Raw genomic sequence first — 26,589 nt, 5'->3', positions numbered from 1 at the left:
CTACCTGCCCTACCTGCTCTACCTGTCCTACCAGCCCTACCTGTACTACCTGTCCTACCTGCCCTACCAGCCCTACCTGTACTACCTGTCCTACCAGCCCTACCTGTCCTACCAGCCCTACCTGTCCTACCAGCCCTACCTGTCCTACCTGCCCTACCAGCTCTACCTGTACTACCAGCCCTACCTGTACTACCAGCCCTACCAGCTCTACCTGTACTACCAGCCCTACCAGCTCTACCTGTATTTCCAGCCCTACCTGTCCTACCTGTACGACCAGCCCTACCAGCCGTACCTGTACTACCTGTCCTACCTGCCCTACCTGTACTACCTGTACTACCAGCCCTACGTGTCCTACCAGCCCTACCTGTCCTACCTGTCCTACGTCCTGTCCTGACTCTGACCTGTGTCCTCAGCTACACCTGGACCTCCGTACGCCCTGACCGTGGTGGAGGTGACCAAGAGGCATGTGGACCTCAAGTGGGAGCCTCCACAGAGCAACGGAGGACGCCCCATCACCAAGTACGTACTAGACCCGGTTTAGTCCTGGTTTAGACCTGGTTTAGACCTGGTTTAGACCCGGTTTAGTCCTGGTTTAGACCTGGTTTAGTCCTGGTTTAGACCTGGTTTAGACCCGGTTTAGTCCTGGTTTAGACCTGGTTTAGACCTGGTTTAGACCCGGTTTAGACCCGGTTTAGTCCTGGTTTAGACCTGGTTTAGACCCGGTTTAGTCCTGGTTTAGACCTGGTTTAGACCCGGTTTAGTCCTGGTTTAGACCCGGTTTAGTCCTGGTTTAGACCTGGTTTAGACCCGGTTTAGTCCTGGTTTAGACCTGGTTTAGACCTGGTTTAGTCCTGGTTTAGACCCGGTTTAGTCCTGGTTTAGACCTGGTTTAGACCCGGTTTAGTCCTGGTTTAGACCTGGTTTAGACCTGGTTTAGTCCTGGTTTAGACCCGGTTTAGTCCTGGTTTAGACCTGGTTTAGACCCGGTTTAGTCCTGGTTTAGACCTGGTTTAGACCTGGTTTAGTCCTGGTTTAGACCCGGTTTAGTCCTGGTTTAGACCTGGTTTAGACCCGGTTTAGTCCTGGTTTAGACCTGGTTTAGACCCGGTTTAGACCTGGTTTAGTCCTGGTTTAGACCCGGTTTAGTCCTGGTTTAGACCTGGTTTAGAACTGATTTAATCCTGGTTTAGACCCCGTTCAGACCCAGTTCAGACCCAGTTCAGACCCAGTTCAGACCCAGTTCAGACCCAGTTCAGACCCCGTTCAGACCCAGTTCAGACCCAGTTCAGACCCAGTTCAGACCCAGTTCAGACCCCGTTCAGACCCGGGTTATCTCTGTTCTCCCTCCTTCAGGTACGTGATAGAGAAGAAGGAGAAGCTCGGCTCTCGTTGGCTCAAATGCTGTAAAACTCCAGACCGACAGACTCAGTTCAAAGTGACCGACGTGGACGAGGGGTCAGAGGTCCAGTTCCAAGTCCGAGCCGAGAACGAGGCCGGGGTGGGAGAACCGTCTGAGCCCACCGTGGTGCTGACCATCGAGGACGCCACCAGTGAGTACCCCGAGAGCACCCCCGAGAGCACCCCCGAGAGCACCCCCGAGAGCACCCCCGAGAGTACCCCAGCAGTACACAACATTTATTATTCATTTTGCACTTACATACAATATGTCCCTCTCCTCCTCCTCCTCCCCTTTCCTCCTCCCCCTTCCTCCTCTCTCGTCCTCTCCTCCTCCTCCCCCTTCCTCCTCTCTCGTCCTCTCCTCCTCCTCCTCCTCCCCCTTCCTCCTCTCTCGTCCTCTCCTCCTCGTCCTCCTCCCCCTTCCTCCTCTCTCGTCCTCTCCTCCTCCTCCTCCTCCCCCTTCCTCCTCTCTCGTCCTCTCCTCCTCTCCCTCCCTCCCTCCCTCCCTCAGGTGTTCCCTCTCCTCCCGTGGAGCTCGCCGTTGTGGATGCGAGCCGTGAGCACATAAACGTGACGTGGAAGCCTCCGGTTAAAGATGGCGGCTGTCCGGTGACGGGTTACCACGTGGAGGTGTCGGAGGCGCGCCCAGAGCTCAAGTGGCTACGCGTTAACTCTCGACCAATCAAAGAGCTGGCCTTCCGCATCGACGACGGCATCAAACCCGACAAGAAGTACGTGATCCGCGTCCGCGCCATCAACTCTGTGGGCGTCAGCGAGCCGTCCGACGCCACCGACAAAGTGTACACCCGGGACCCCGACTGTGAGTACCCAATACATGGGTTTAGACCGGGTTTAGTCCTGGTTTAGACCTAATTTAGTCCCGGTGTAGTCCCGGTGTAGTCCCGGTGTAGTCCCGGTGTAGTCCCGGTGTAGTCCTGGTTTAGTCCCGGTCTAGTCCCGGTCTAGTCCCGGTGTAGTCCCGGTGTAGTCCCGGTCTAGTCCCGGTCTAGTCCCGGTCTAGTCCCGGTCTAGTCCCGGTCTAAACGGTCTTACTGTCTCCTCTCTCTAGGCGCTCCCTCTCTGGAGGTTTCCTCAGATGAGGTGGTGGTGGTGGAGGGGGAGAAGCTCCACCTGGTGGTGCCGTACAAAGGAATCCCGACGCCCAAGATGTCGTGGGTGAAGGAGGAGGCGGAGCTTAAAGCGGACGACCGCCTGTCTATGACCGTGGAGATGAACGACGCCCACCTGGAACTGCTCAAGAGCACAAGGGCAGACGCCGGGAAATACACCATCACCCTGGAGAACGAGCTGGGCAAGGCCTCGGGCACTGTACCCGTCAAAGTCATCGGTGAGGAGTGCTCCAGTCCAGTCCTGGTTCAGTCCTGGTTTAGTTCTGGTTTAGTCCTGGTTCAGTCCTGGTTCAGTCCTGGTTCAGTCCTGGTTCTGTCCTGGTTCTGTCCTGGTTCAGTCCTGGTTCAGTCCTGGTTTAGTCCTGGTTTAGTCCTGGTTTAGTTCTGGTTCAGTCCTGGTTTAGTCCTGGTTCAGTCCTGGTTTAGTCCTGGTTCAGTCCTGGTTTAGTCCTGGTTTAGTCTTGGTTTAATCCTCATTTAAACCTGTTTTTCCCCTCCAGGCCTCCCGGGGCAGTGTAAGGACATTTCTTCCGCCGATGCCACTAAGAACTCTGTGGTGATGAGCTGGGTGGCGCCTGAAGATGACGGGAACACGCCCATTACCGGGTACTCTCTGGAGCGCCGCGAGTCGTCCAAGAAGACCTACGTCCCCGCCATGAGCTGCCAGGACGTCCTCACCTTCAACGTGAAGGACCTCTACGTCAACTGTGAATACTACTTCAGAGTCCGAGCCCACAACCGCGTGGGGGCGGGGCCTTACCTCGAGCTCAGGACGCCCGTCATCATCGAGGAGATAAAACGTAAGAGCGCTGTCTAACACAGGGTCAAAGGTCAAACACTAGAGCGCTGTCTAACACAGGGTCAAAGGTCAAACACTAGAGCACTATTTAAAGTCTGTGAACTTATCCGTTAAACGTGTCGCTCTCACAGAGAAACCGGACCCCCCTGTCTGCGTGGAGGCGTACGACCCCACCTCCAAATCCATCACCGTGTCCTGGAAGGCGCCGGACTCGGACGGCGGCTGCCCCATCCAGGGGTACGTGGTGGAGAAGATGGAGAAGGACGGAGACCGCTACGAGAGGGTCACGCCCAGCCTGGTGCCCGGGTTCACCTACACCGTCACCGGGCTCACAGAGGGCCAGGAGTACCAGTTTAGAGTGAGGGCGGAGAACGCCGCCGGGGTCAGCGAGCCGTCACGCAGCTCCTCCATGATGAAGGCAGAAGATCCTAAAGGTGAGGGGTCAAAGGGGAGGAGTCAGGGGGAAGGGGTCAGCAGTCTGTCAGCGGCTTAAATGAGCGTCTAGTTTTGATGCTAATTTCAGCATCGATTAGAATCTGAGTTTTGACAACCCGACCTGTGCCCTCCTCCTGCTCCTCCTGCTCCTCCTGCTCCTCCTGCTCCTCCTCCTCTCTTTCTCTCGTCCTCCTGTGCCTCCTCCTCCTCCTCCTCTCTTTCTCTCGTCCTCTTTTTCTCTCCTCCTCCTGTGCCTCCTCCTCCTCTCTTTCTCTCCTCCTCCTGTGCCGCCTCCTCCTCCTCCTCTCTTTTTCTCGTCCTCCTTTTCTCTCCTCCTCCTGTGCCTCCTCCTCCTCTCTTTCTCTCCTCCTCCTGTGCCTCCTCCTCTCTTTCTCTCCTCCTCCTGTGCCTCCTCCTCTCTTTCTCTCCTCCTGTGCCTCCTCCTCTCTTTCTCTCGTCCTCTCTTTCTCTCCTCCTCCCGTGCCTCCTCCTCCTCCTCTCTTTCTCTCGTCGTCCTTTTCTCTCCTCCTGTGCCTCCTCCTCTCTTTCTCTCCTCCTCCTGTGCCTCCTCCTCTCTTTCTCTCGTCCTCTCTTTCTCTCCTCCTCCCATGCCTCCTCCTCCTCCTCTCTTTCTCTTGTCGTCCTTTTCTCTCCTCCTCCTGTGCCTCCTCCTCTCTTTCTCTCCTCCTGTGCCTCCTCCTCTCTTTCTCTCGTCCTCTCTTTCTCTCCTCCTCCCGTGCCTCCTCCTCCTCCTCTCTTTCTCTCGTCGCCCTTTTCTCTCCTCCTCCTGTGCCTCCTCCTCTCTTTCTCTCCTCCTCTTCCTCCTCCTCTCTTTCTCTCGTCGTCCTTTTCTCTCCTCCTCCTGTGCCTCCTCCTCTCTTTCTCTCCTCCTCCTGTGCCTCCTCCTCTCTTTCTCTCCTCCTCCTCCTCCTCCTCCTCCTCCTCCTCCTCTCTTTCGTCCTGACCTCCGTCTCTCTCCTCCCTCACAGAGAAGCCGGTGGTCTCCCTGTCGGCTCGTGTCCAGGGCGGTCTGTGCGTGAAGAAGGGGGAGGAGATTCGCCTGGACGCCGTCATCTCCGGATCGCCGTATCCTAAAATCACATGGCTCCGAAACGAGGAGGACGTGACCAAAGAGCCGTCCAAGAAAACCGCGCCGCTCGTCAAGAAGAAGAAGACCAAGTCCCGCGTCCAGGAGCCGGAGCCGGAGTTCATCACTCCTCTGAGGGAGCGTCTGGGACTGGACCAGACCAAACGGGGCCAGTCTGTGCTAATGGTACGAGAAGCCGTGAGAGCCGACCACGGAGCCTTCACCGTGTACGCCGAGAACCAGCACGGGAGCGCCACCGCCACCTGCACCGTCAATGTACTCGGTCAGTCCTGGTTTAGTCCTGCTTCAGTCCCGGTTCAGTCCTGGTTCGGTCCTGGTTTAGTCCTGGTTCGGTCCTGGTTCGGTCCTGGTTTAGTCCTGGTTTAGTCCTGGTTTAGTCGTGGTTTAGTCCTGGTTTGGTCCTGGTTTAATCCTGGTTTAGTCCTGGTTTAGTCCTGGTTTAGTCCTGGTTTAGTCCTGGTTTGGTCCTGGTTTAGTCCTGGTTTGGTCCTGGTTTGGTCCCGGTCTGGTCCCGGTCTGGTCCCGGTCCGGTCTTGGTTCAGTCCTGGTTTGGTCCTGGTTCAGTCCTGGTTTAGTCCTGGTTTGGTCCCGGTCCAGTCCTGGTTCAGTCCCGGTCCAGTCCTGGTTCAGTCCCGGTCCAGTCCCGGTCCAGTCCTGGTTCAGTCCTGGTTTGGTCCTGGTTCAGTCCTGGTTTAGTCCTGGTTTGGTCCTGGTTTAGCCCTGGTTTAGTCCTGGTTCAGTTCCGGTCTGGTCCCGGTCTGGTCCCGGTCTGGTCCCGGTCCGGTCTTGGTTCAGTCCTGGTTCAGTCCTGGTTTAGTCCTGGTTCAGTTCCGGTCTGGTCCCGGTCTGGTCCCGGTCTGGTCCCGGTCCGGTCTTGGTTCAGTCCTGGTTCAGTCCTGGTTTGGTCCTGGTTCAGTCCTGGTTTAGTCCTGGTTCAGTCCCGGTCCAGTCCTGGTTCAGTCCCGGTCCAGTCCCGGTCCAGTCCTGGTTCAGTCCTGGTTTGGTCCTGGTTCAGTCCTGGTTTAGTCCTGGTTTGGTCCTGGTTTAGCCCTGGTTTAGTCCTGGTTTAGTCCCGGTCCGGTCCCGGTCTGGTCCCGGTCCGGTCTTGGTTCAGTCCTGGTTTGGTCCTGGTTCAGTCCTGGTTTGGTCCTGGTTCAGTCCTGGTTCAGTCCTGGTTCAGTCCTGGTTTGGTCCTGGTTCAGTCCTGGTTCAGTCCTGGTTTAGTCCTGGTTTGGTCCTGGTTTAGTCCTGGTTCAGTTCCGGTCTGGTCCCGGTCTGGTCCCAGTCTGGTCCCGGTCTGGTCCCGGTCCGGTCTTGGTTCAGTCCTGGTTCAGTCCCGGTCCAGTCCTGGTTCAGTCCCGGTCCAGTCCCGGTCCAGTCCTGGTTCAGTCCTGGTTTGGTCCTGGTTTAGTCCTGGTTCAGTCCTGGTTTGGTCCTGGTTCAGTCCTGGTTCAGTCCTGGTCCAGTCCTGGTTCAGTCCTGGTCCAGTCCCGGTCCAGTCCTGGTTTAGTCCTGGTTCAGTTCCGGTCTGGTCCCGGTCTGGTCCCAGTCTGGTCCCGGTCTGGTCCCGGTCCGGTCTTGGTTCAGTCCTGGTTCAGTCCCGGTCCAGTCCTGGTCCAGTCCTGGTTCTGACCTGGTTCTGACCTGGTCTCTCTGCAGATGTTCCTGGACCTCCTCTGAACTTCTCGTTCTCTGAGGTGAGGAACACGTCTGTGATGTGTCACTGGGAGCCTCCTGAGGACGACGGCGGCGCCGACATCGAAAACTACATCTTAGAGAAGAAGGACAACCGCAACGAGGAGATGGGCTGGATCACCATCACCTCCACCCTCAAGGTACAGCACCATCACCTCCACCCTCAAGGTACAGCACCATCACCTCCACCCTCAAGGTACAGCACCATCACCTCCACCCTCAAGGTACACCACCCACCATCACCTCCACCCTCAAAGTACACCACCATCACCTCCACCCTCAAGGTACACCACCATCACCTCCACCCTCACCTCCACCCTCAAGGTACACCACCCACCATCACCCCCACCCTCAAAGTACACCACCATCACCTCCACCCTCAAGGTACAGCACCATCACCTCCACCATCACCTCCACCCTCAAGGTACACCACACACCATCACCTCCACCCTCAAAGTACACCACCCACCATCACCTCCACCCTCAAGGTACACCACACACCATCACCTCCACCCTCAAGGTACACCACCCACCATCACCTCCACCCTCAAGGTACACCACCCACCATCACCTCCACCCTCAAAGTACACCACCCACCATCACCTCCACCCTCAAAGCAGTAACCCAACCAGGAGATGGGCTGGATCACCATCACCTCCTTGTGTAACTCCTCTCTCCTCTCCTCCTCCTGTACTCTTTTTAATTATTCTTTCCTGTTGTAGGGCACCTCCTTCTCTCCTCCTCCTCCTCTCCTCTCTTTGATCGTTCTCTCCTCTTGTAGGGCACCTCCTCCTCTCTCTGATCGTTCTCTCCTGTTGTAGGGCACCTCCTCCTCTCCCTGATCGTTCTCTCCTCTTGTAGGGCACCTCCTCCTCTCCTCTCTCTGATCGTTCTCTCCTCTTGTAGGGCACCTCCTCCTCTCCTCTCTCTGATCGTTCTCTCCTCTTGTAGGGCACCTCCTCCTCTCCTCTCTCTGATCGTTCTGTCCTCTTGTAGGGCACCTCCTCCTCTCCTCTCTCTGATCGTTCTCTCCTCTTGTAGGGCACCTCCTCCTCTCCTCTCTCTGATCGTTCTGTCCTCTTGTAGGGCACCTCCTCCTCTCCTCTCTCTGATCGTTCTCTCCTCTTGTAGGGCACCTCCTCCTCTCCTCTCTCTGATCGTTCTGTCCTCTTGTAGGGCACCTCCTCCTCTCCTCTCTCTGATCGTTCTGTCCTCTTGTAGGGCACCTCCTCCTCTCCTCTCTCTGATCGTTCTGTCCTCTTGTAGGGCACCTCCTCCTCTCCTCTCTCTGATCGTTCTGTCCTCTTGTAGGGCACCTCCTCCTCTCCTCTCTCTGATCGTTCTGTCCTCTTGTAGGGCACCTCCTCCTCTCCTCTCTCTGATCGTTCTGTCCTCTTGTAGGGCACCTCCTCCTCTCCTCTCTCTGATCGTTCTGTCCTCTTGTAGGGCACCTCCTCCTCTCCTCTCTCTGATCGTTCTGTCCTCTTGTAGGGCACCTCCTCCTCTCCTCTCTCTGATCGTTCTGTCCTCTTGTAGGGCACCTCCTCCTCTCCTCTCTCTGATCGTTCTCTCCTCTTGTAGGGCACCTCCTTCCCTGTGTCTAAACTCATCGAGGGTAAAGAGTACATCTTCAGAGTCACCGCTGAGAACAAGATGGGCACCGGCGCCCCCTGCATCTCCGAGCCGCTGGTCGCCAAGAACATGTTTGGTAAGGACCTGGTTTAGACCTGGTTTAGTTCTCCTTTAGACCTGGTTTAGTTCTCCTTTAGACCTGCTTTAGACCTGGTTTAGTCCTGGTTTAGTCCTGCTTTAGACCTGGTTTAGACCTGCTTTAGACCTGGTTTAGTTCTCCTTTAGACCTGGTTTAGTCCTGGTTTAGTCCTGCTTTAGACCTGGTTTAGACCTGGTTTAGACCTGCTTTAGTCCTGCTTTAGACCTGGTTTAGACCTGCTTTAGACCTGGTTTAGTTCTCCTTTAGACCTGGTTTAGACCTGCTTTAGTCCTGCTTTAGACCTGCTTTAGTCCTGCTTTAGACCTGGTTTAGTTCTCCTTTAGACCTGCTTTAGACCTGGTTTAGTTCTCCTTTAGACCTGGTTTAGTTCTCCTTTAGTCCTGCTTTAGACCTGCTTTAGACCTGGTTTAGTTCTCCTTTAGACCTGGTTTAGTTCTCCTTTAGACCTGGTTTAGTTCTCCTTTAGACCTGCTTTAGACCTGGTTTAGTTCTCTTTTAGACCTCGTTCTGTCCCTCTTCAGACCCGCCTGATGCCCCGAACACGCCGCGTGTCCAGGATGTCACCGCGTCCAGCGCCAAACTGTCGTGGCACGAGCCCAAAGACAACGGCAGCCCCATCCTCGGGTACTGGATCGAGAGGAAGGAGGTGAACAGCAAACACTGGACCCGGGTCAACCGCGCCCTGCTCAACGCGCTGGAGGTCAAAGTTCAGGGGTTACAGGAGGGTTTGACCTACATCTTCAGAGTCTGTGCGGAGAACTTAGCCGGCCCCGGACCGTTCAGCGAGCCGTCAGACCGCACGGTCGCCATGGACGCCATCTGTGAGTGTGCCAGGGTCCTGTTCTACTCCTGGTTTAGTCCTGGTTTAGTCCTGGTTTAGTCCTGGTTTAGTCCTGGTTTAGTCCTGGTTTAGTCCTGGTTTAGTCCTGTTCTAGTCCTGGTTTAGTCCTGGTTTAGTCCTGGTTTAGTCCTGTTCTAGTCCTGGTTTAGTCCTGTTCTAGTCCTGGTTTAGTCCTGTTCTAGTCCTAGTTTAGTCCTGGTTTAGTCCTGGTTTAGTCCTGTTCTAGTCCTGGTTTAGTCCTGGTTTAGTCCTGGTTTAGTCCTGGTCTAACCCTGGTCTCTCCTCAGTGCCTCCTGGACCTCCTTCTCCTCGTGTGGTCGACACTGGGAAAGACTTTGTGATTCTGGCCTGGAAACCTCCTCTGTACAACGGAGGAGGAGACATCTCTGGATACCATGTGGATAAGGTACCTCCTCCTCTCTCCTCCTCCTCCTCCTCCTCCTCCTCCCATCCTCTTTCCTCCTCCTCTCCTCACTCCCTCTCTCCTCCTCTCTCCTCCTCTCTCCTCCTCTCTCCTCCTCCCATCCTCTTTCCTCCTCCTCGCCTCACTCCCTCTCTCCTCCTCTCTTCCTCCTCTCCTCCTCTTCTCACTCCCTCCTCTCCTCCTCCTCCTCACTCCCTCCTCTCCTCCTCCCTCCTCCTCTCCTCCTCTCTCCTTCTCTCCTCGCTCCCTCTCTCCTCCTCTCCTCCTCCTCACTCCCTCCTCTCCTCCTCCCTCCTCCTCTCCTCCTCTCTCCTTCTCTCCTCGCTCCCTCTCTCCTCCTCTCCTCCTCCTCTCCTCCTCTCTCCTCCTCTCTCCTTCTCTCCTCGCTCCCTCTCTCCTACTCCTCACTCCCTCCTCTCCTCCTCTCTCCTTCTCTCCTCACTCCCTCTCTCCTCCTCTCCTCCTCCTCCTCACTCCCTCCTCTCCTCCTCTCTCCTCCTCTCTCCTTCTCTCCTCGCTCCCTCTCTCCTCCTCACTCCCTCCTCTCCTCCTCTCTCCTCCTCTCCTCGCTCCCTCTCTCCTCCTCTCCTCCTCCTCCTCACTCCCTCCTCTCCTCCTCTCTCCTCCTCTCCTCGCTCCCTCTCTCCTCCTCTCCTCCTTTTCCTCACTTCCTCCTCTCCTCCTCTCTCCTCGCTCCCTCTCTCCTCCTCTCCTCCTCCTCCTCACTCCCTCCTCTCCTCCTCTCTCCTTCTCTCCTCGCTCCCTCTCTCCTCCTCCTCACTCCCTCCTCTCCTCCTCTCTCCTCCTCTCTCCTTCTCTCCTCGCTCCCTCTCTCCTCCTCCTCACTCCCTCCTCTCCTCCTCTCTCCTTCTCTCCTCGTTCCCTCTCTCCTCCTCCTCACTCCCTCCTCTCCTCCTCTCTCCTCCTCTCTCCTTCTCTCCTCGCTCCCTCTCTCCTCCTCCTCACTCCCTCCTCTCCTCCTCTCTCCTTCTCTCCTCGCTCCCTCTCTCCTCCTCCTCACTCCCTCCTCTCCTCCTCTCTCCTTCTCTCCTCGCTCCCTCTCTCCTCCTCCTCACTCCCTCCTCTCCTCCTCTCTCCTCCTCTCCTCCTCCTCCTCACTCCCTCCTCTCCTCCTCTCTCCTCCTCTCTCCTTCTCTCCTCGCTCCCTCTCTCCTCCTCCTCACTCCCTCCTCTCCTCCTCTCTCCTTCTCTCCTCGCTCCCTCTCTCCTCCTCTCCTCCTCCTCCTCACTCCCTCCTCTCTCATGGCAGATGGTTGTTGGGGAGAAAGAGTGGAAACGTGCCACTGAGCACCGCTGTAAAGATCTGACCTTCACCGCGACCGGACTGACGGAAGGAGCCGACTATTACTTCCGAGTGATGGCGGTGAACGAGGCCGGACTCGGAGCACCAGGAACCACCGACCCGGTCACTGTCAAGGAGCCCGAAGGTGAGGTCACGTGACCTAAAGCTCCTCCCAGTGAAACCTGAAGTGTTTATAGTTTACTCCAGACATGCTAATGCGACATGCTAATACAGCATGCTAATACGACATGCTAATACAGCATGCTAATACGACATGCTAATACAGCATGCTAATACGACATGCTAATGTAACATGCTAATATGACATGTTAATATACTAATATGACATGCTAATGGGACACTAGCATACTGCTAATGAGCCAAAGGGTGACTAAATCTGACCTTCACGACCCCTGACCCCCTTTTGCCCCTCCCTCCTCAGAGTCCCCGTTGGTGGAACTGGACGCCTCCGTGCGTAACGGTGTCATGATTCGTGCTGGAGAGTCGCTGCGTCTGCCCGCCGTGGTGACCGGGCGCCCGCAACCCACGGTCAAATGGACCAAAGACGAGACCGACCCAGACCCAGAGAGAGTCCAGGTGGAGACCGAAGGCAAAAACACCACCCTCTTCATCAAAGTGACCACCAGAGCTGACCACGGAAAATACACCATCACCGGAACCAACAGCAGTGGCAGCAAGAGCGCCGAGACACGTGTCGACGTCATGGGTGAGAGCAGACGGTTTAGACTGGGATTAGACTGGGTTTAGACCCGGTTTAGACCTGGTTTAGACCCGTCATAGACCAGGTTTAGACTGAGCTTAGACCGGGTTTAGACCACGTTTAGATCCATCTTAGACCCGGTTTAGACCTGGTTTAGACCTGGTTTAGACCCGGTTTAGACCTGGTTTAGACCCGTCTTAGACCAGGTTTAGACTGAGCTTAGACCGGGTTTTGACCACGTTTAGATCCGTCTTAGACCCGGTTTAGACCTGGTTTAGACCTGGTTTAGACCCGGTTAGACCTGGTTTAGACCTGTCTTCGACCAGGTTTAGTCTCGTCTTAGACCGGGTTTAGTCTCGTCTTAGACCAGGTTTAGTCTCATCTTAGACCGGGTTTAGTCTCGTCTTAGACCAGGTTTAGTCTCATCTTAGACCGGGTTTAGTCTCGTCTTAGACCGGGTTTAGTCTCATCTTAGACCAGGTTTAGTCTCATCTTAGACCGGGTTTAGTCTCGTCTTAGACCAGGTTTAGTCTCATCTTAGACCGGGTTTAGTCTCGTCTTAGACCAGGTTTAGTCTCATCTTAGACCGGGTTTAGTCTCGTCTTAGACCTGGTTTAGACCCGTCTTAGACCAGGTTTAGTCTCATCTTAGACCGGGTTTAGTCTCGTCTTAGACCTGGTTTAGACCCGTCTTAGACCAGGTTTAGTCTCTTCTTAGACCGGGTTTAGACCTGTTTAACCCCGCCTCTCTCTCTCAGATGTGCCCGGGCCAGTGGTGGACCTTAAAACCGTGCAGGTCACTAAGAAGAACATCGTGCTGGTGTGGAAGGACCCGCTGGACAATGGCGGCAGTGACATCATGGGCTACGTGGTCCTGAGGAAAGACTCCAACATGAAGCTGTTCCGTCAGCCCATCGACACGGCGTCCTGTAAGTGCGACGTCCAAGGGCTGCTCGCCAACGAGAGCTATGACTTCAGAGTCTTTGCACGCAACAAGTACGGAGACGGAGTGCCCACCGACCTCGGACCCATCATCGCAGAAGACCCCAAAGGTGAGGAAAAAAAACATCAAAAACATGTCTGGTTAGTGGTATGATCCTGTACGAGGCTCCGCCCACAAGCCTACATCACCCATGTACGAGGCTCCGCCCACAAGCCTACATCACCCATGTACGAGGCTCCGCCCACAAGCCTACATCACCCATGCTCCACACAACAATCCTCCATAAATATACAAAAGCATGATACAAACTGTGCACTATGACGTGACAAACCTGGTGTGATGTGCAGTAGTTTCATTAGTGCGATGCAGCTGATTGTGATAGTGCTCTGAAGGGGGAGGGGCTTAGCACAGAGAGCAAAGAGAGGAGAGACTCAGGGCAGCAAAAACAAAACTTATTAAACATGTTAATAATTTGCAAATATATTATTTTCACAAGAATAAAAGGAAACATGAGATTTACAGCAAATATGTTACAGTTAATACCCCGTAGAAGTAAATACCCCCTCTTTAATACCTCCTCTTTAATACCCCTCTTTAATACCCCCTCTTTAATACCTCCTCTTTAATGCCCCCTCTTTAATACCCCCCCTTTAATACCGCCTCTTTAATACCCCCCCTTTAATACCCCCTCTTTAATACCCCTCTCTAATACCCCTCTTTAATACCCCTGTTTGATGTTCCTCTCCTGTAGGAACCCCATCCGCCCCTGAGAAGCTGCACTACACTGACCGGGGTAAGACCACGATCTCTCTGGCCTGGCAGCCGCCGCGCTCGGACGGCGGCAGTCCCATCATCGGGTACTACGTGGACAAAATGAGGTCGGACAGCACCGAGTACGACGTCGCCCACAGAAAGATCTTCCCCGAATGCCACGGGACCATCGAGAACCTGTCCGAGGGGCAGGAGTACCAGTTCAGGGTCAAGGCTGTGAACGAGGTCGGGAACGGAGACCCCAGCAAACCCATCACCGCCAAGATCCAAGACGATGAGAGTGAGTTCAGACCGGGTTCAGACCGGGTTTAGTCCTGGTTTAGTCCTGGTCTTGTCCCGGTCTAGTCCCGGTCTGGTCTGATGTTGTATCTTCTCGTTCTCAGTTCCTCCTTCCATTGCGATGCTGCGGTTCTTTAAGAGCAATGCCCTGATCATCCGTAAAGGGGGCGCTGTGGACCTGCCCGCCGAGGTCAAAGGTCTTCCTCTGCCGACCTTCACCTGGTTCAGAGACGACGTGCCCGTCGAGGTCAAGCCCGAAGACGAGAGGATGACTATGGAGTCGGAGGAGGTGGGGCTAAGCACGATGACTACTGAGGAGGAGAGGAGGAGGAGGAGAGGAAGAGAGGAAGAGAGGGAGCACGATGACTACTACAGACATGACACTGAGGAGGAGAGGAGGAGGAGGAGAGGAAGAGAGGGAGCACGATGACTACTACACACATGACTGACACTGAGGAGGAGAGGAGGAGGAGGAGAGGAAGAGAGGAAGAGAGGGAGCACGATGACTACTACAGACATGACACTGAGGAGGAGGAGAGGAGGAGGAGAGGAAGAGATGGAGCATGATGACTACTACACACATGACTGACACTGAGGAGGAGAGGAGGAGGAGGAGAGGAAGAGAGGAAGAGAGGGAGCACGATGACTACTACACACATGACTGACACTGAGGAGGAGAGGAGGAGGAGGAGAGGAAGAGAGGAAGAGAGGGAGCACGATGACTACTACAGACATGACACTGAGGAGGAGGAGAGGAGGAGGAGAGGAAGAGATGGAGCATGATGACTACTACACACATGACTGACACTGAGGAGGAGAGGAGGAGGAGGAGAGGAAGAGAGGAAGAGAGGGAGCACGATGACTACTACACACATGACTGACACTGAGGAGGAGAGGAGGAGGAGGAGAGGAAGAGAGGAAGAGAGGGAGCACGATGGACTACTACAGACATGACACTGAGGAGGAGGAGAGGAGGAGAGGAAGAGATGGAGCATGATGACTACTACACACATGACTGACACTGAGGAGGAGAGGAGGAGGAGGAGAGGAAGAGAGGAAGAGAGGGAGCACGATGACTACTACAGACATGACACTGAGGAGGAGGAGAGGAGGAGGAGAGGAAGAGATGGAGCATGATGACTACTACACACATGACTGACACTGAGGAGGAGAGGAGGAGGAGGAGAGGAAGAGAGGAAGAGAGGGAGCACGATGACTACTACACACATGACTGACACTGAGGAGGAGAGGAGGAGGAGGAGAGGAAGAGAGGAAGAGAGGGAGCACGATGACTACTACAGACATGACACTGAGGAGGAGGAGAGGAGGAGAGGAAGAGATGGAGCATGATGACTACTACACACATGACTGACACTGAGGAGGAGAGGAGGAGGAGGAGAGGAAGAGAGGAAGAGAGGGAGCACGATGACTACTACAGACATGACACTGAGGAGGAGGAGAGGAGGAGAGGAAGAGATGGAGCATGATGACTACTACACACATGACTGACACTGAGGAGGAGAGGACGAGGAGGAGAGGAGGAGGAGGAGAGGAGGAGATGGAGCATGATGACTACGACAGACATGACACTGAGGAGGAGAGGAGGAGGAGGAGAATAGGATGGTGAGGTACAGAGGAGGAGCAGAAGAGGATGGTGAGGTACAGAGGAGGAGGAGAGGAGGATGAGGTACAGAGGAGGAGGAGATGGAGCATGATGACTACTACAGACATGACACTGAGGAGGAGAGGAGGAGGAGGAGGAGGAGAGGAGGAGGAGGAGAGGAGGAGCAGCAGCAGAGGAGGAGCAGAGAAGGATGAGGTACAGAGGAGGAGGAGATAGAGCGTGATGACTACTACACACATGACTGACACTGAGGGGGAGAGGAGGAGGAGCAGAGGAGGAGGAGGAGAGGAGGAGCAGCAGCAGAGGAGGAGCAGAGAAGGATGAGGTACAGAGGAGGAGGAGAGAGTCTACACACATGACTGACACTGAGGAGGAGGAGAGGATGACGGTGAAGTAGAGAGGAGGTACAGAGGAGGAGGAGGGTTAATCAGAGAGTACCTCACATCGGGGTGTTGTTCCATTGGCTTTGAGGCCCCTCAGTGACTGTAGTTCCTCTCCTGTCCTGTAGGTGGACCGCACCACTCTGAGGACTAGGATCTCCATCCCTCAGTCTGTGCGCCAGGACAAAGGAAACTACAAACTGTACGCCGAGAACATTTACGGCAACGCCACGCACACCATCCTCGTCGACGTGCTGGGTAAGACCCGCGGGACGGTTTAGACCTGGTTTAGACCTGGTTCAGTCCTGGTTCAGTCCTGGTTTAGACCCAGTTTAGACCCAGTTTAGACCCAGTTTAGACCCAGTTTAGACCCGGTTTATACCCGGTTTAGTCCTGGTTTAGTCCCGGTTTAGACCCGGTTTAGACCTGATTTAATCCTGTTTCGTTTGTTTGACCCTTCCCTCTCAGACCGGCCCCTCCCTCCCAGAAACATTGTGATTTCGGACGTACGTTCGGACTCGTGTTATCTGACCTGGGACGCACCCGAGGACAACGGCGGCTCTGACATCACCAATTACATCATAGAGAGACGAGACGCCAGTAAGAAGAAGTCCGACTACGAAGTTCTGACGATCAACCTGATCGACCGCAGATACGGCGTAAGAACAGTCGCAGTAAAACATGTGTATAACACGTGTATAACATGTGTAAAACATGTGTAAAACATGTGTAAAACATGTGTATAACATGTGTATAACATGTGTAAAACATGTGTAAAACATGTGTATAACATGTGTAAAACATGTGTAAAACATGTGTAAAACATGTGTAAAACATGTGTAAAACATGTGTATAACATGTGCATAACATGTGCATAACATGTGTGTAGATATAAATATTTACATAATCTGATGAACATGGCGGAGGTCTATGTTTCCGCTGAAGTGTTTTAATAACACGTGTCCTCCGCAGGTGTACAAACTGGACTTTAATGGACAGTATCAGTTCAGGATCAAAGCAGAGAACAAATATGGCGTGAGCGACGGCTGCGAGTCGGAGAAGGTGCAGCTCCGGGATCCGTTCGGACTTCCGGGACCTCCCAGAAACCCGAAGATCATCGCCGCCACCGCCACCACCATGACGGTGACCTGGGAGCCGCCGCTGGAGAACGGAGGCTCCACGATCCAGGGCTACTGGCTGGAGAAGAGAGAACGAGGCGCCGTGTACTGGGGACGGGTCAACCGCTGTCCGGTCACCAAACCTGCGGTCAGAGGCCTGCAGTACACCGTCCTGCGCCTCATCGAGGGTACAGAGTACCAGTTTAGAGTCGCCGCGCAGAACGCCGCCGGGGTGGGACCCCCGAGTGAGGGCACGCAGTGCCGCTTTGCCCTGGACCCCTGCAGTGAGTACTTTATACTGCAGTACTTCATATTATACTGCAGCCTTATAGTTAGAGTCCTACAGAGTAGAGAAAGTCACTGTGTCATATCATTGTGATAATATAGTACTATAGTACTATAGTACTGTGAGTACTGAGTACCACAGAGTGACATTATTTCTATAACATATCAGATTATGATACTCTCCTGAATTGAGCTGCCCACAGCCCTATGACAGACACAGTATGATGACCTCTGACCTCTGCCCCTCCACAGACCCGCCCGGGCCCCCTGTGGACCTCCAGGTGCGGGACAAGACCAAGTCGTCCGTCAGTCTGAGCTGGAGTCCTCCAGAGAAGGATGGAGGAGCTCCGGTGAAGGGTTACGTGATCGAGGCTCATGAGGAGGGCATGGCCGAGTGGAAGCGCCTGACCTCTCCTGACAAACCGCACATCGTCACCGACTTCACCGTCCCTAACCTCCGGGAAAACCGCAAAGCCCGCTTCAAAGTGTACGCCGTGAACTCGGCTGGGCTGTCCGAGCCCGCCGTCACCAAGGACGTAATGGTCCAGGACATCCTCAGTGAGTACAGTCTGAATGTCCACACTCTCCTACAGGGGGCGCTGTTTCAGGCTCACACAGGGGTCTCTCAGTGTCCAGTGAGTGAAAAAATAGTCCATAATGCACCTTGAAAAGTCGTGTCCAGCTCTGGTCACTAGGGGTCAGTATAGACCACAATGCACTGGGAGAGTCATAAAATCCCCAGTGGACAGAGACAGGTCTTTAACTGGACACAACACGACTGAAGCAGATGAAGCTCTGGTTCATCTCACATCCTGATCATAAATAAAACCCTAAAGATGAAGCTCTGGTTCATCTCACATCCTGATCATAAATAAAACCCTAAAGATGAAGCTCTGGTTCATCTCACATCCTGATCATAAATAAAACCCTAAAGTAAAGCCTTATGGTGGAATGGAGCTAGCGTTAGCCTTTAGCTCCAGCTGTCACATGACCTGAGTGCAGTGACCCGAGAGTGAATCTGTGAATGAAGCTCGAGTCTGATAAAGTGGGAGGGGCTGGGAAGACATATGGACACAGACCTGGTCTGGACCTGGTCTGGACCTGGTCTGGACCTGGTCTGGACCTGGTCTGGACCAGACCTGGTTTAACCCTGCTCTCTCTTTATCCCAGTCGAGCCTTCACTGACCCTTGACCTCAGCGCTAATGACCTCTTGAACACTCGCGCCGGGACAATGCTGCAGATCCCGGTGTCTGTGAGAGGGCGCCCCCTACCCAGCATCACCTGGAACTACGATGGAGCAGCTGAGACTGATAAGAAGAACGAGAGACACACGCTGCCCCTGGATGCCGAGGTCAGAGTCCTGGTTTAGTCCTGGTTTAGTCCTGGTTTAGTCCTGGTTTAGTCCTGCTTTAGTCCTGGTTTAGTCCTGGTTTCTCCCTGGTTTAGTCCTGGTTTAGTCCTGCTTTAGTCCTGGTTTCTCCCTGGTTTAGTCCTGGTTTAGTCCTGGTTTCTCCCTGGTTTAGTCCTGCTTTAGTCCTGGTTTAGTCCTGCTTTAGTCCTGGTTTCTCCCTGGTTTAGTCCTGGTTTAGTCCTGCTTTAGTCCTGGTTTAGTCCTGGTTTAGTCCTGGTTTCTCCCTGCTTTAGTCCTGCTTTAGTCCTGGTTTAGTCCTGGTTTAGTCCTGGTTTCTCCCTGCTTTAGTCCTGCTTTAGTCCTGGTTTAGTCCTGGTTTAGTCCTGGTTTAGTCCTGCTTTAGTCCTGCTTTAGTCCTGGTTTCTCCCTGGTTTAGTCCTGCTTTAGTCCTGGTTTAGTCCTGCTTTAGTCCTGGTTTAGTCCTGGTTTGGTCCTGGTTTCTCCCTGCTTTAGTCCTGGTTTAGTCCTGGTTTGGTCCTGGTTTCTCCCTGCTTTAGTCCTGGTTTAGTCCTGGTTTCTCCCTGCTTTAGTCCTGCTTTAGTCCTGGTTTAGTCCTGGTTTCTCCCTGGTTTAGTCCTGCTTTAGTCCTGGTTTAGTCCTGGTTTCTCCCTGGTTTAGTCCTGCTTTAGTCCTGGTTTAGTCCTGGTTTAGTCCTGCTTTAGTCCTGCTTTAGTCCTGCTTTAGTCCTGCTTTAGTCCTGCTTTAGTCCTGGTTTAGTCCTGGTTTAGTCCTGGTTTAGTCCTGCTTTAGTCCTGGTTTCTCCCTGGTTTAGTCCTGCTTTAGTCCTGCTTTAGTCCTGCTTTAGTCCTGCTTTAGTCCTGGTTTGGTCCTGGTTTCTCCCTGCTTTAGTCCTGCTTTAGGCTGGTTTGACCCGGTTCTGGTCTGGTTCTTATCCGGTTCTGATCTTCTCAGGTCTACACTTCGGACACGTCGACAGAGGTGGTGATCTCAGAGTCTCAGATGTGTCACACCGGGCGTTACATCATCAACGCTGAGAGTCCAGCTGGACACAAGGTCCTGAAGGTCCGGGTCAATGTGCTCGGTGAGTCCTGCTCTAGACCGGGTTTAAACCAGGTTTAGATCTGATTTAGTTTGTGATTACATTGTATTTGTGCAGACCAAAGCTTGTCTTTAACCCTCCTCTCCCTCTGACCTCTGACCCCAGACCTACCCGGCGCGCCACGGGACCTGAAGGTGAGCGATGTGACCCGAGGCACCTGCAGACTCACCTGGAAACCACCAGAGAGCGACGGAGGAGAACACATCAAGAGCTACTTCATCGAGAAGAAGACTACCACCGGCAAGGCCTGGACCAAGGTAGAACTAAACCAGGACTAAACCAGGACTGAACGAGGACTGAACCAGGACTGAACCAGGACTAAACCAGGACTAAACCAGGACTAAACCAGGACTAAACCAGGACTGAACGAGGACTGAACGAGGACTGAACGAGGACTAAACCAGGACTAAACCAGGACTGAACCAGGACTAAACCAGGACTGAACGAGGACTGAACGAGGACTGAACGAGGACTGAACCAGGACTAAACCAGGACTAAACCAGGACTAAACCAGGACTAAACCAGGACTGAACGAGGACTGAACGAGGACTAAACCAGGACTAAACCAGGACTGAACCAGGACTAAACCAGGACTGAACGAGGACTGAACGAGGACTGAACCAGGACTAAACCAGGACTGAACCAGGACTAAACCAGGACTGAACGAGGACTGAACGAGGACTGAACCAGGACTAAACCAGGACTGAACAAGGACTGAACCAGGACTAAACCAGGACTAAACCAGGACTAAACCAGGACTGAACGAGGACTGAACAAGGACTGAACAAGGACTGAACGAGGACTAAACCGGGACTGAACCAGGACTAAACCAGAACTGAACCAGGACTAAACCAGGACTAAACCAGGACTGAACGAGGACTGAACAAGGACTGAACGAGGACTAAACCGGGACTGAACCAGGACTAAACCAGAACTGAACCAGGACTAAACCAGGACTAAACCAGGACTAAACCAGGACTAACCAGGACCAAGGTAGAACTAAACCAGGACTGAACCAGGACTAAACCAGGACTAAACCAGGACTAAACCAGGACTACACCAGGACTAAACCAGGACTCTATAGACCTGGACGCAGTGAGACTAAGCTTGGATCTGATCCAGACTAACACGGGTCCCTGTGGTGCAGGTAAACCCGACCTGTTCGGCACAGTCTCTGGTGGTACCGGACCTGATCGACGGACAGGAGTACATCTTCAGGATCAAGGCCGAGAACCGCTTTGGGTTTGGACCTTACACCGAGACTCCCGATGGAACCCGAGCCAGAGACCCCATCCGTAAGTCCACCTAGAACCTCAGAACTAGACCAGAACCAGAACCATGCTAGACCAAAACTAGACCAGGTCAAGTTTATTTCCAAAACACATTTTCAAACGGCTGTCACTGCGTCAGAGCTGCACAAGATCAAATATGACCCAGATAATTCAGAAGAGAAATGTAAATAAATAAAACAGCAGAGTAACACAACAAGAAAACTCAGCAGAACACAAACATCTGTGTCAAAGTCGATGCAAAACACTGTTCACTCCAGATGAAGGTGTTCTAATGCTCACAGGGAGAACTCCACAGTTTGGGCTCTGCTCTGGAGAACGTTCTCTGTCTCTGTGTCCTCTGGTCTTAAGTCTCCACTGGGGTCAGTCCACCAGACACTGGTCAGACCTGAGGGCTCAGACCTGAGGGCTCAGACCTGAGGGCTCAGACCTGAGGGCTCAGACCTGAGGGCTCAGACCTGAGGGCTCAGACCTGAGGGCTCAGACCTGAGGGCTCAGACCTGAGGGCTCAGACTGGAGTGTGCAAAGACAAAGGGCAATAATAAACTAAAAAGCAGTAAAAAGAGGCCAGCACACGGGACATGTGTCATACGAACCAGCTCCACAAAGATAAAGCTAAAGCTAACCCTGGCCCAGCAGCTGCATTTGGAACATTTGGTCCGGTCCTGGTCCGGTCCTGGTCCGGTCCTAGAGCTGAAGTCTAGACTGGGTCATATTCTAGTGTGATATTTGTATACCTGTCTAAGCTCCACCCCCTGCCCCCTCAGATCCGCCGGACCCGCCCACTCGCCTGAAGATCGTGGGTGTTAAGAAGGGCGTGGTGTCTCTGACCTGGAAGGCCCCCAAGAACGACGGAGGAGCCCCGGTCACTCACTACAGCGTCGACCTGCTGTGCTGGGACGCCAGCGGCTCGCAGAAGGAGGGGTGGATGAGGTAACTACACCTGTAACTACACCTGTAAATACACCTGCAAATACACCTGTAACTACACCTGTAACTACACCTGCACCTGCAAATACACCTGTAACTACACCTGCACCTGCAAATACACCTGTAACTACACCTGTAACTACACCTGCACCTGCAAATACACCTGTAACTACACCTGTAAATACACCTGCAAATACACCTGTAAATACACCTGCAAATACACCTGTAACTACACCTGCACCTGCAAATACACCTGTAACTACACCTGCACCTGCAAATACACCTGTAACTACACCTGTAAATACACCTGTAAATACACCTGTAAATACACCTGTAAATACACCTGCAAATACACCTGTAACTACACCTGCAAATACACCTGTAACTACACCTGCAAATACACCTGTAACTACACCTGCAAATACACCTGTAACTACACCTGCACCTGCAAATACACCTGTAACTACACCTGTAAATACACCTGTAAATACACCTGTAAATACACCTGCAAATACACCTGTAACTACACCTGCAAATACACCTGTAACTACACCTGCAAATACACCTGTAACTACACCTGCAAATACACCTGTAACTACACCTGTAAATACACCTGTAAATACACCTGTAACTACACCTGTAAATACACCTGCAAATACACCTGTAACTACACCTGCAAATACACCTGTAACTACACCTGCAAATACACCTGTAACTACACCTGCAAATACACCTGTAACTACGCCTGTAACTACACCTGTAACTACACCTGTAAATACACCTGCAAATACACCTGTAACTACACCTGTAACTACACCTGCAAATACACCTGTAACTACACCTGCAAATACACCTGTAACTACACCTGCAAATACACCTGTAACTACGCCTGCAAATACGCCTGTAACTACACCTGTAACTACGCCTGTAACTCCACCTGTAACTCCACCTGTAACTCCACCTGTAAATACACCTGTAACTACACCTGTAACTACACCTGTAACTACACCTGTAAATAAATCTATAATTATACCTGAGGAGGTAAGCGATCAAAACAACCTCTAGTTAAATAGTTTTGACAGGATCCTGGCCCTGGTACCTGGATCTTCTGGAAAGAAGATGCCTGGACCAATCAGGCGTCTTCTTTCCCCGAGGTGGCTTCCACTAGCGTTAGCAATGTGTTTGATTGACAGCGCTAAGTGTCCGCCCTGTCTCCGGGCAGGAAGGGGCATTACCTGATTAGCCGCTATAACTGCTAGCCTCGATGAGCTTCATTTGAAGCTGTGGGTGACATCACACTGTCTCAGTTTGTGATTGGTCGTTGTAGCCCGGCCTCAGGTAAATAAACCGGTTGTTTTCAGGTGTAACCGTAGAGACGTGGAGGCCACTCACTTCAAGGTGGAGGATTTGAAGGAAGGCGACGAGTACGAGTTTAGAGTGACCGCGTACAACCAGGCCGGACCCAGCCGCCCCTCCACCACCGTCGGACCCATCCTTATCCAGGACCAGACATGTGAGTCCTGTTTTAGTCCTGGTTTAGTCCATGTCCAGACCTAGTCTAATCCCAGTCTGCCTCAGGTGCCCCGTCCATCGAGCTGGAGGAGTTCCTGGAGTCCGAGCAGGGTCAGGAGATCCGGATCGTGGCAAAGATCCGTGGGTGTCCGTTCCCGACTCTGACCTGGTTCAAGGCTCCGCCTCACAAACCCGACCTGAAGTCCGAGGTCCAATACGACGAGAACATAAACAAAATGGTGTCCGATGACACGTGCACACTGCTCATCCAGAGAGCCATCCGCGCAGACACCGGCCTCTACACCCTACACGCCTCCAACAGCCTGGGCAAGGCCTCCAAGGAGATGAGGCTCAATGTCATGGGTGAGTCCTGGTCCTGGTCTGAGTCCTGGTCTGAGTCCTGGTCTGAGTCCTGGTCTGAGTCCTGGTCTGAGTCCTGGTCTGAGTCCTGGTCTGAGTCCTGGTCTAGTCCTGGTTCAGCATATTTACACTACAGCTGCACAGATCCAGTTTTGTCAGCTCCGATACCGATACTTTGGCTTTAAGTATCGATATCCCCTAATTTACTCAATACTTACCCATAATCCTCTCCTCAGGCCGGCCCGGTCCTCCCTCCGCTCCCATTAAATTCGAGGAGATCGGCGCTGAGAAGATCACACTGTCATGGCTGCCTCCCAAAGACGACGGCGGCTCTAAACTCACAAACTACGTGATCTGGCGTCGTGTGGCAAACCGTAAGACCTGGGTCCCCGTGACGAGCGAGCCCAAAGAGCGGATCTGGACCGTCGAGAGCCTGATGGAAGGTCACGAGTACGTCTTCAGGATCATGGCCCAGAACAAGTATGGTGTCGGAGAGCCGCTGGACTCAGAGCCCGAAGTGGCACGCAACATCTGCTGTGAGTAGACCTGGTTTAGACCTGGTTTAGACCTGGTTTAGTCCTGGTTTAGACCTGGTTTAGTCTTTGTTTAGTCCGGGTTTAGACCTGGTTTAGTCCTGGTTTAGACCTGGTTTAGTCCTGGTTTAGACCTGGTTTAGTCCTGGTTTAGTCTTTGTTTAGTCCGGGTTTAGACCTGGTTTAGTCCTGGTTTAGACCTGGTTTGGTCCTGGTTTAGACCTGGTTTAGACCTGGTTTAGTCCTGGTTTAGACCTGGTTTAGACCTGGTTTAGTCCTGGTTTAGACCTGGTTTAGACCTGGTTTAGACCTGGTTTAGTCCTGGTTTAGTCCTGGTTTAGTCCTGGTTTAGTCCTGGTTTAGACCTGGTTTAGACCTGGTTTAGTCCTGGTTTAGACCTGGTTTAGACCTGGTTTAGACCTGGTTTAGACCTGGTTTAGACCTGGTTTAGTCCTGTTCTGACCCTGTCTCTTTCAGTGCCCCCTGGTCAGGTGGAGAAGCCCACTGTTACCGGGGTGACGTTGGATTCGATGACGGTGAACTGGGAGGAGCCAGAGGACGATGGCGGCTCGCCCATCACGGGGTACTGGCTGGAGCGTAAGGAGACGACGGGTAAACGTTGGACACGCGTGACCCGGGAGCCCATCCGGCCTATGGGAATGGGCGAGAGCTTCTGCGTCACCGGCCTCATCGAAGGGTCACAGTATCTGTTCAGAGTCACCGCCCTCAACGCCGCCGGACCCGGGCTGCCGAGCCCACTCACCGACCCGGTGTTCGCACGCGACCCCATCTGTGAGTGCCACTGTGACACGACCGATGATAATACAGCACCGGCACTCGCTGACCAATCATCTCCCTTCTCTCTCTAGCCCCGCCCTCTCCGCCCACACCCAAGGTCTCTGATTGGACCAAATCCACAGTGGACCTGGAATGGATCCCACCCCTGAAAGATGGAGGGTCCAAGATCATGGGCTACTGGGTGGAGTACAAAGAGGAGGGCACTGAGGCCTGGGTCAAGGTCTGTACAAGTCCTGGTCTAGTCCTGGTCTAGTCCTGGTCTAGTCCTGGTCTGGTCCTGGTCTAGTCCTGGTCTAGTCCTGGTCTAGTCCTGGTCTGGTCCTGGTCTAGTCCTGGTCTGGTCCTGGTCTAGTCCTGGTCTAGTCCTGGTCTAGTCCTGGTCTGGTCCTGGTCTAGTCCTGGTATGGTCCTGGTTTAGTCCCAGTTTAGTCCTGGTTTAGACCCAGTTTAGTCCTGGTCTAGTCCCGGTCTAGTCCTGGTCTAGTCCTGGTCTAGTCCTGGTCTGGTCCTGGTCTAGTCCTGGTCTGGTCCTGGTTTAGTCCCAGTTTAGTCCCGGTTTAGTCCTGGTCTAGTCCTGGTTTAGTCCCAGTTTAGTCCCAGTTTAGTCCTGGTTTAGTCCTGGTTTAGTCCCAGTTTCGTCCTGGTCTAGTCCTGGTCTAGTCCTGGTTTAGTCCCACTTTAGTCCTGGTTTAGTCCTGGTTTAGTCCCGGTTTAGTCCTGGTTTAGTCCCAGTTTAGTCCTGGTTTAGTCCCAGTTTAGTCCCAGTTTAGTCCTGGTTTAGTCCTGGTTTAGTCCCAGTTTAGTCCTGGTCTAGTCCTGGTTTAGTCCCAGTTTAGTCCTGGTTTAGTCTTGGTTTAGTCCCAGTTTCGTCCTGGTCTAGTCCTGGTCTAGTCCTGGTTTAGTCCCAGTTTAGTCCTGGTTTAGTCCTGGTTTAGTCCCAGTTTCGTCCTGGTCTAGTCCTGGTCTAGTCCTGGTTTAGTCCTGGTTTAGTCCCAGTTTCGTCCTGGTCTAGTCCTGGTCTAGTCCTGGTTTAGTCCCACTTTAGTCCCGGTTTAGTCCTGGTTTAGTCCTGGTTTAGTCCCGGTTTAGTCCTGGTTTAGTCCTGGTTTAGTCCTGGTTTAGTCCTGGTTTAGTCCCACTTTAGTCCTGGTTTAGTCCTGGTTTAGTCCCGGTTTAGTCCTGGTTTAGTCCTGGTTTAGTCCTGGTTTAGTCCCGGTTTAGTCCCGGTTTAGTCCCAGTTTAGTCCTGGTTTAGTCCCAGTTTAGTCCTGGTCTAGTCCTGGTTTAGTCCCAGTTTAGTCCTGGTTTAGTCTTGGTTTAGTCCCAGTTTCGTCCTGGTCTAGTCCTGGTCTAGTCCTGGTTTAGTCCCAGTTTAGTCCTGGTCTAGTCCTGGTTTAGTCCCAGTTTAGTCCTGGTCTAGTCCTGGTCTAGTCCTGGTCTAGTCCTGGTCTAGTCCTGGTTTAGTCCCAGTTTCGTCCTGGTCTAGTCCTGGTTTAGTCCTGGTTTAGTCCTGGTTTAGTGCCGGTTTAGTCCTGGTCTAGTCCTGGTTTAGTCCCAGTTTAGTCCTGGTCTAGTCCTGGTCTAGTCCTGGTCTAGTCCTGGTCTAGTCCTGGTTTAGTCCCAGTTTCGTCCTGGTCTAGTCCTGGTTTAGTCCTGGTTTAGTCCTGGTTTAGTGCCGGTTTAGTCCTGGTTCATAGTGTCCCTGTCTTTA

General features: G+C 53.3%; 1 protein-coding gene across 1 annotated transcript in view; it reads left to right on the top strand.

The window, feature by feature from the left end:
* Positions 1–26,589, top strand: part of LOC117389397 (titin-like) — a 275,399-nt gene that overhangs the window by 166,458 nt on the left and 82,352 nt on the right. The window contains exons 140-169 of the mRNA XM_055230696.1: positions 414–519; positions 1,354–1,550; positions 1,910–2,218; positions 2,468–2,746; positions 3,029–3,328; positions 3,459–3,761; positions 4,752–5,132; positions 6,530–6,705; positions 8,147–8,273; positions 8,819–9,118; positions 9,426–9,544; positions 10,833–11,010; positions 11,308–11,592; positions 12,344–12,637; positions 13,280–13,579; positions 13,683–13,867; positions 15,711–15,840; positions 16,051–16,241; positions 16,555–16,984; positions 17,238–17,543; positions 18,156–18,337; positions 19,310–19,439; positions 19,563–19,714; positions 20,605–20,752; positions 21,514–21,679; positions 23,038–23,189; positions 23,255–23,551; positions 23,785–24,084; positions 24,559–24,873; positions 24,951–25,099. Coding sequence (XP_055086671.1) covers positions 414–519; positions 1,354–1,550; positions 1,910–2,218; positions 2,468–2,746; positions 3,029–3,328; positions 3,459–3,761; positions 4,752–5,132; positions 6,530–6,705; positions 8,147–8,273; positions 8,819–9,118; positions 9,426–9,544; positions 10,833–11,010; positions 11,308–11,592; positions 12,344–12,637; positions 13,280–13,579; positions 13,683–13,867; positions 15,711–15,840; positions 16,051–16,241; positions 16,555–16,984; positions 17,238–17,543; positions 18,156–18,337; positions 19,310–19,439; positions 19,563–19,714; positions 20,605–20,752; positions 21,514–21,679; positions 23,038–23,189; positions 23,255–23,551; positions 23,785–24,084; positions 24,559–24,873; positions 24,951–25,099 — 6,887 coding nt within the window. The remainder of the gene's footprint in view (positions 1–413; positions 520–1,353; positions 1,551–1,909; positions 2,219–2,467; positions 2,747–3,028; positions 3,329–3,458; positions 3,762–4,751; positions 5,133–6,529; positions 6,706–8,146; positions 8,274–8,818; positions 9,119–9,425; positions 9,545–10,832; positions 11,011–11,307; positions 11,593–12,343; positions 12,638–13,279; positions 13,580–13,682; positions 13,868–15,710; positions 15,841–16,050; positions 16,242–16,554; positions 16,985–17,237; positions 17,544–18,155; positions 18,338–19,309; positions 19,440–19,562; positions 19,715–20,604; positions 20,753–21,513; positions 21,680–23,037; positions 23,190–23,254; positions 23,552–23,784; positions 24,085–24,558; positions 24,874–24,950; positions 25,100–26,589) is intronic.

Source organism: Periophthalmus magnuspinnatus, chromosome 21 (genome assembly GCF_009829125.3).
Source record: "Periophthalmus magnuspinnatus isolate fPerMag1 chromosome 21, fPerMag1.2.pri, whole genome shotgun sequence".
Taxonomy (NCBI): Eukaryota; Metazoa; Chordata; class Actinopteri; order Gobiiformes; family Gobiidae; genus Periophthalmus; species Periophthalmus magnuspinnatus.
Note: the sequence above shows the minus strand (reverse complement) of the source record. Positions and strands in the feature narration are given on the sequence as shown.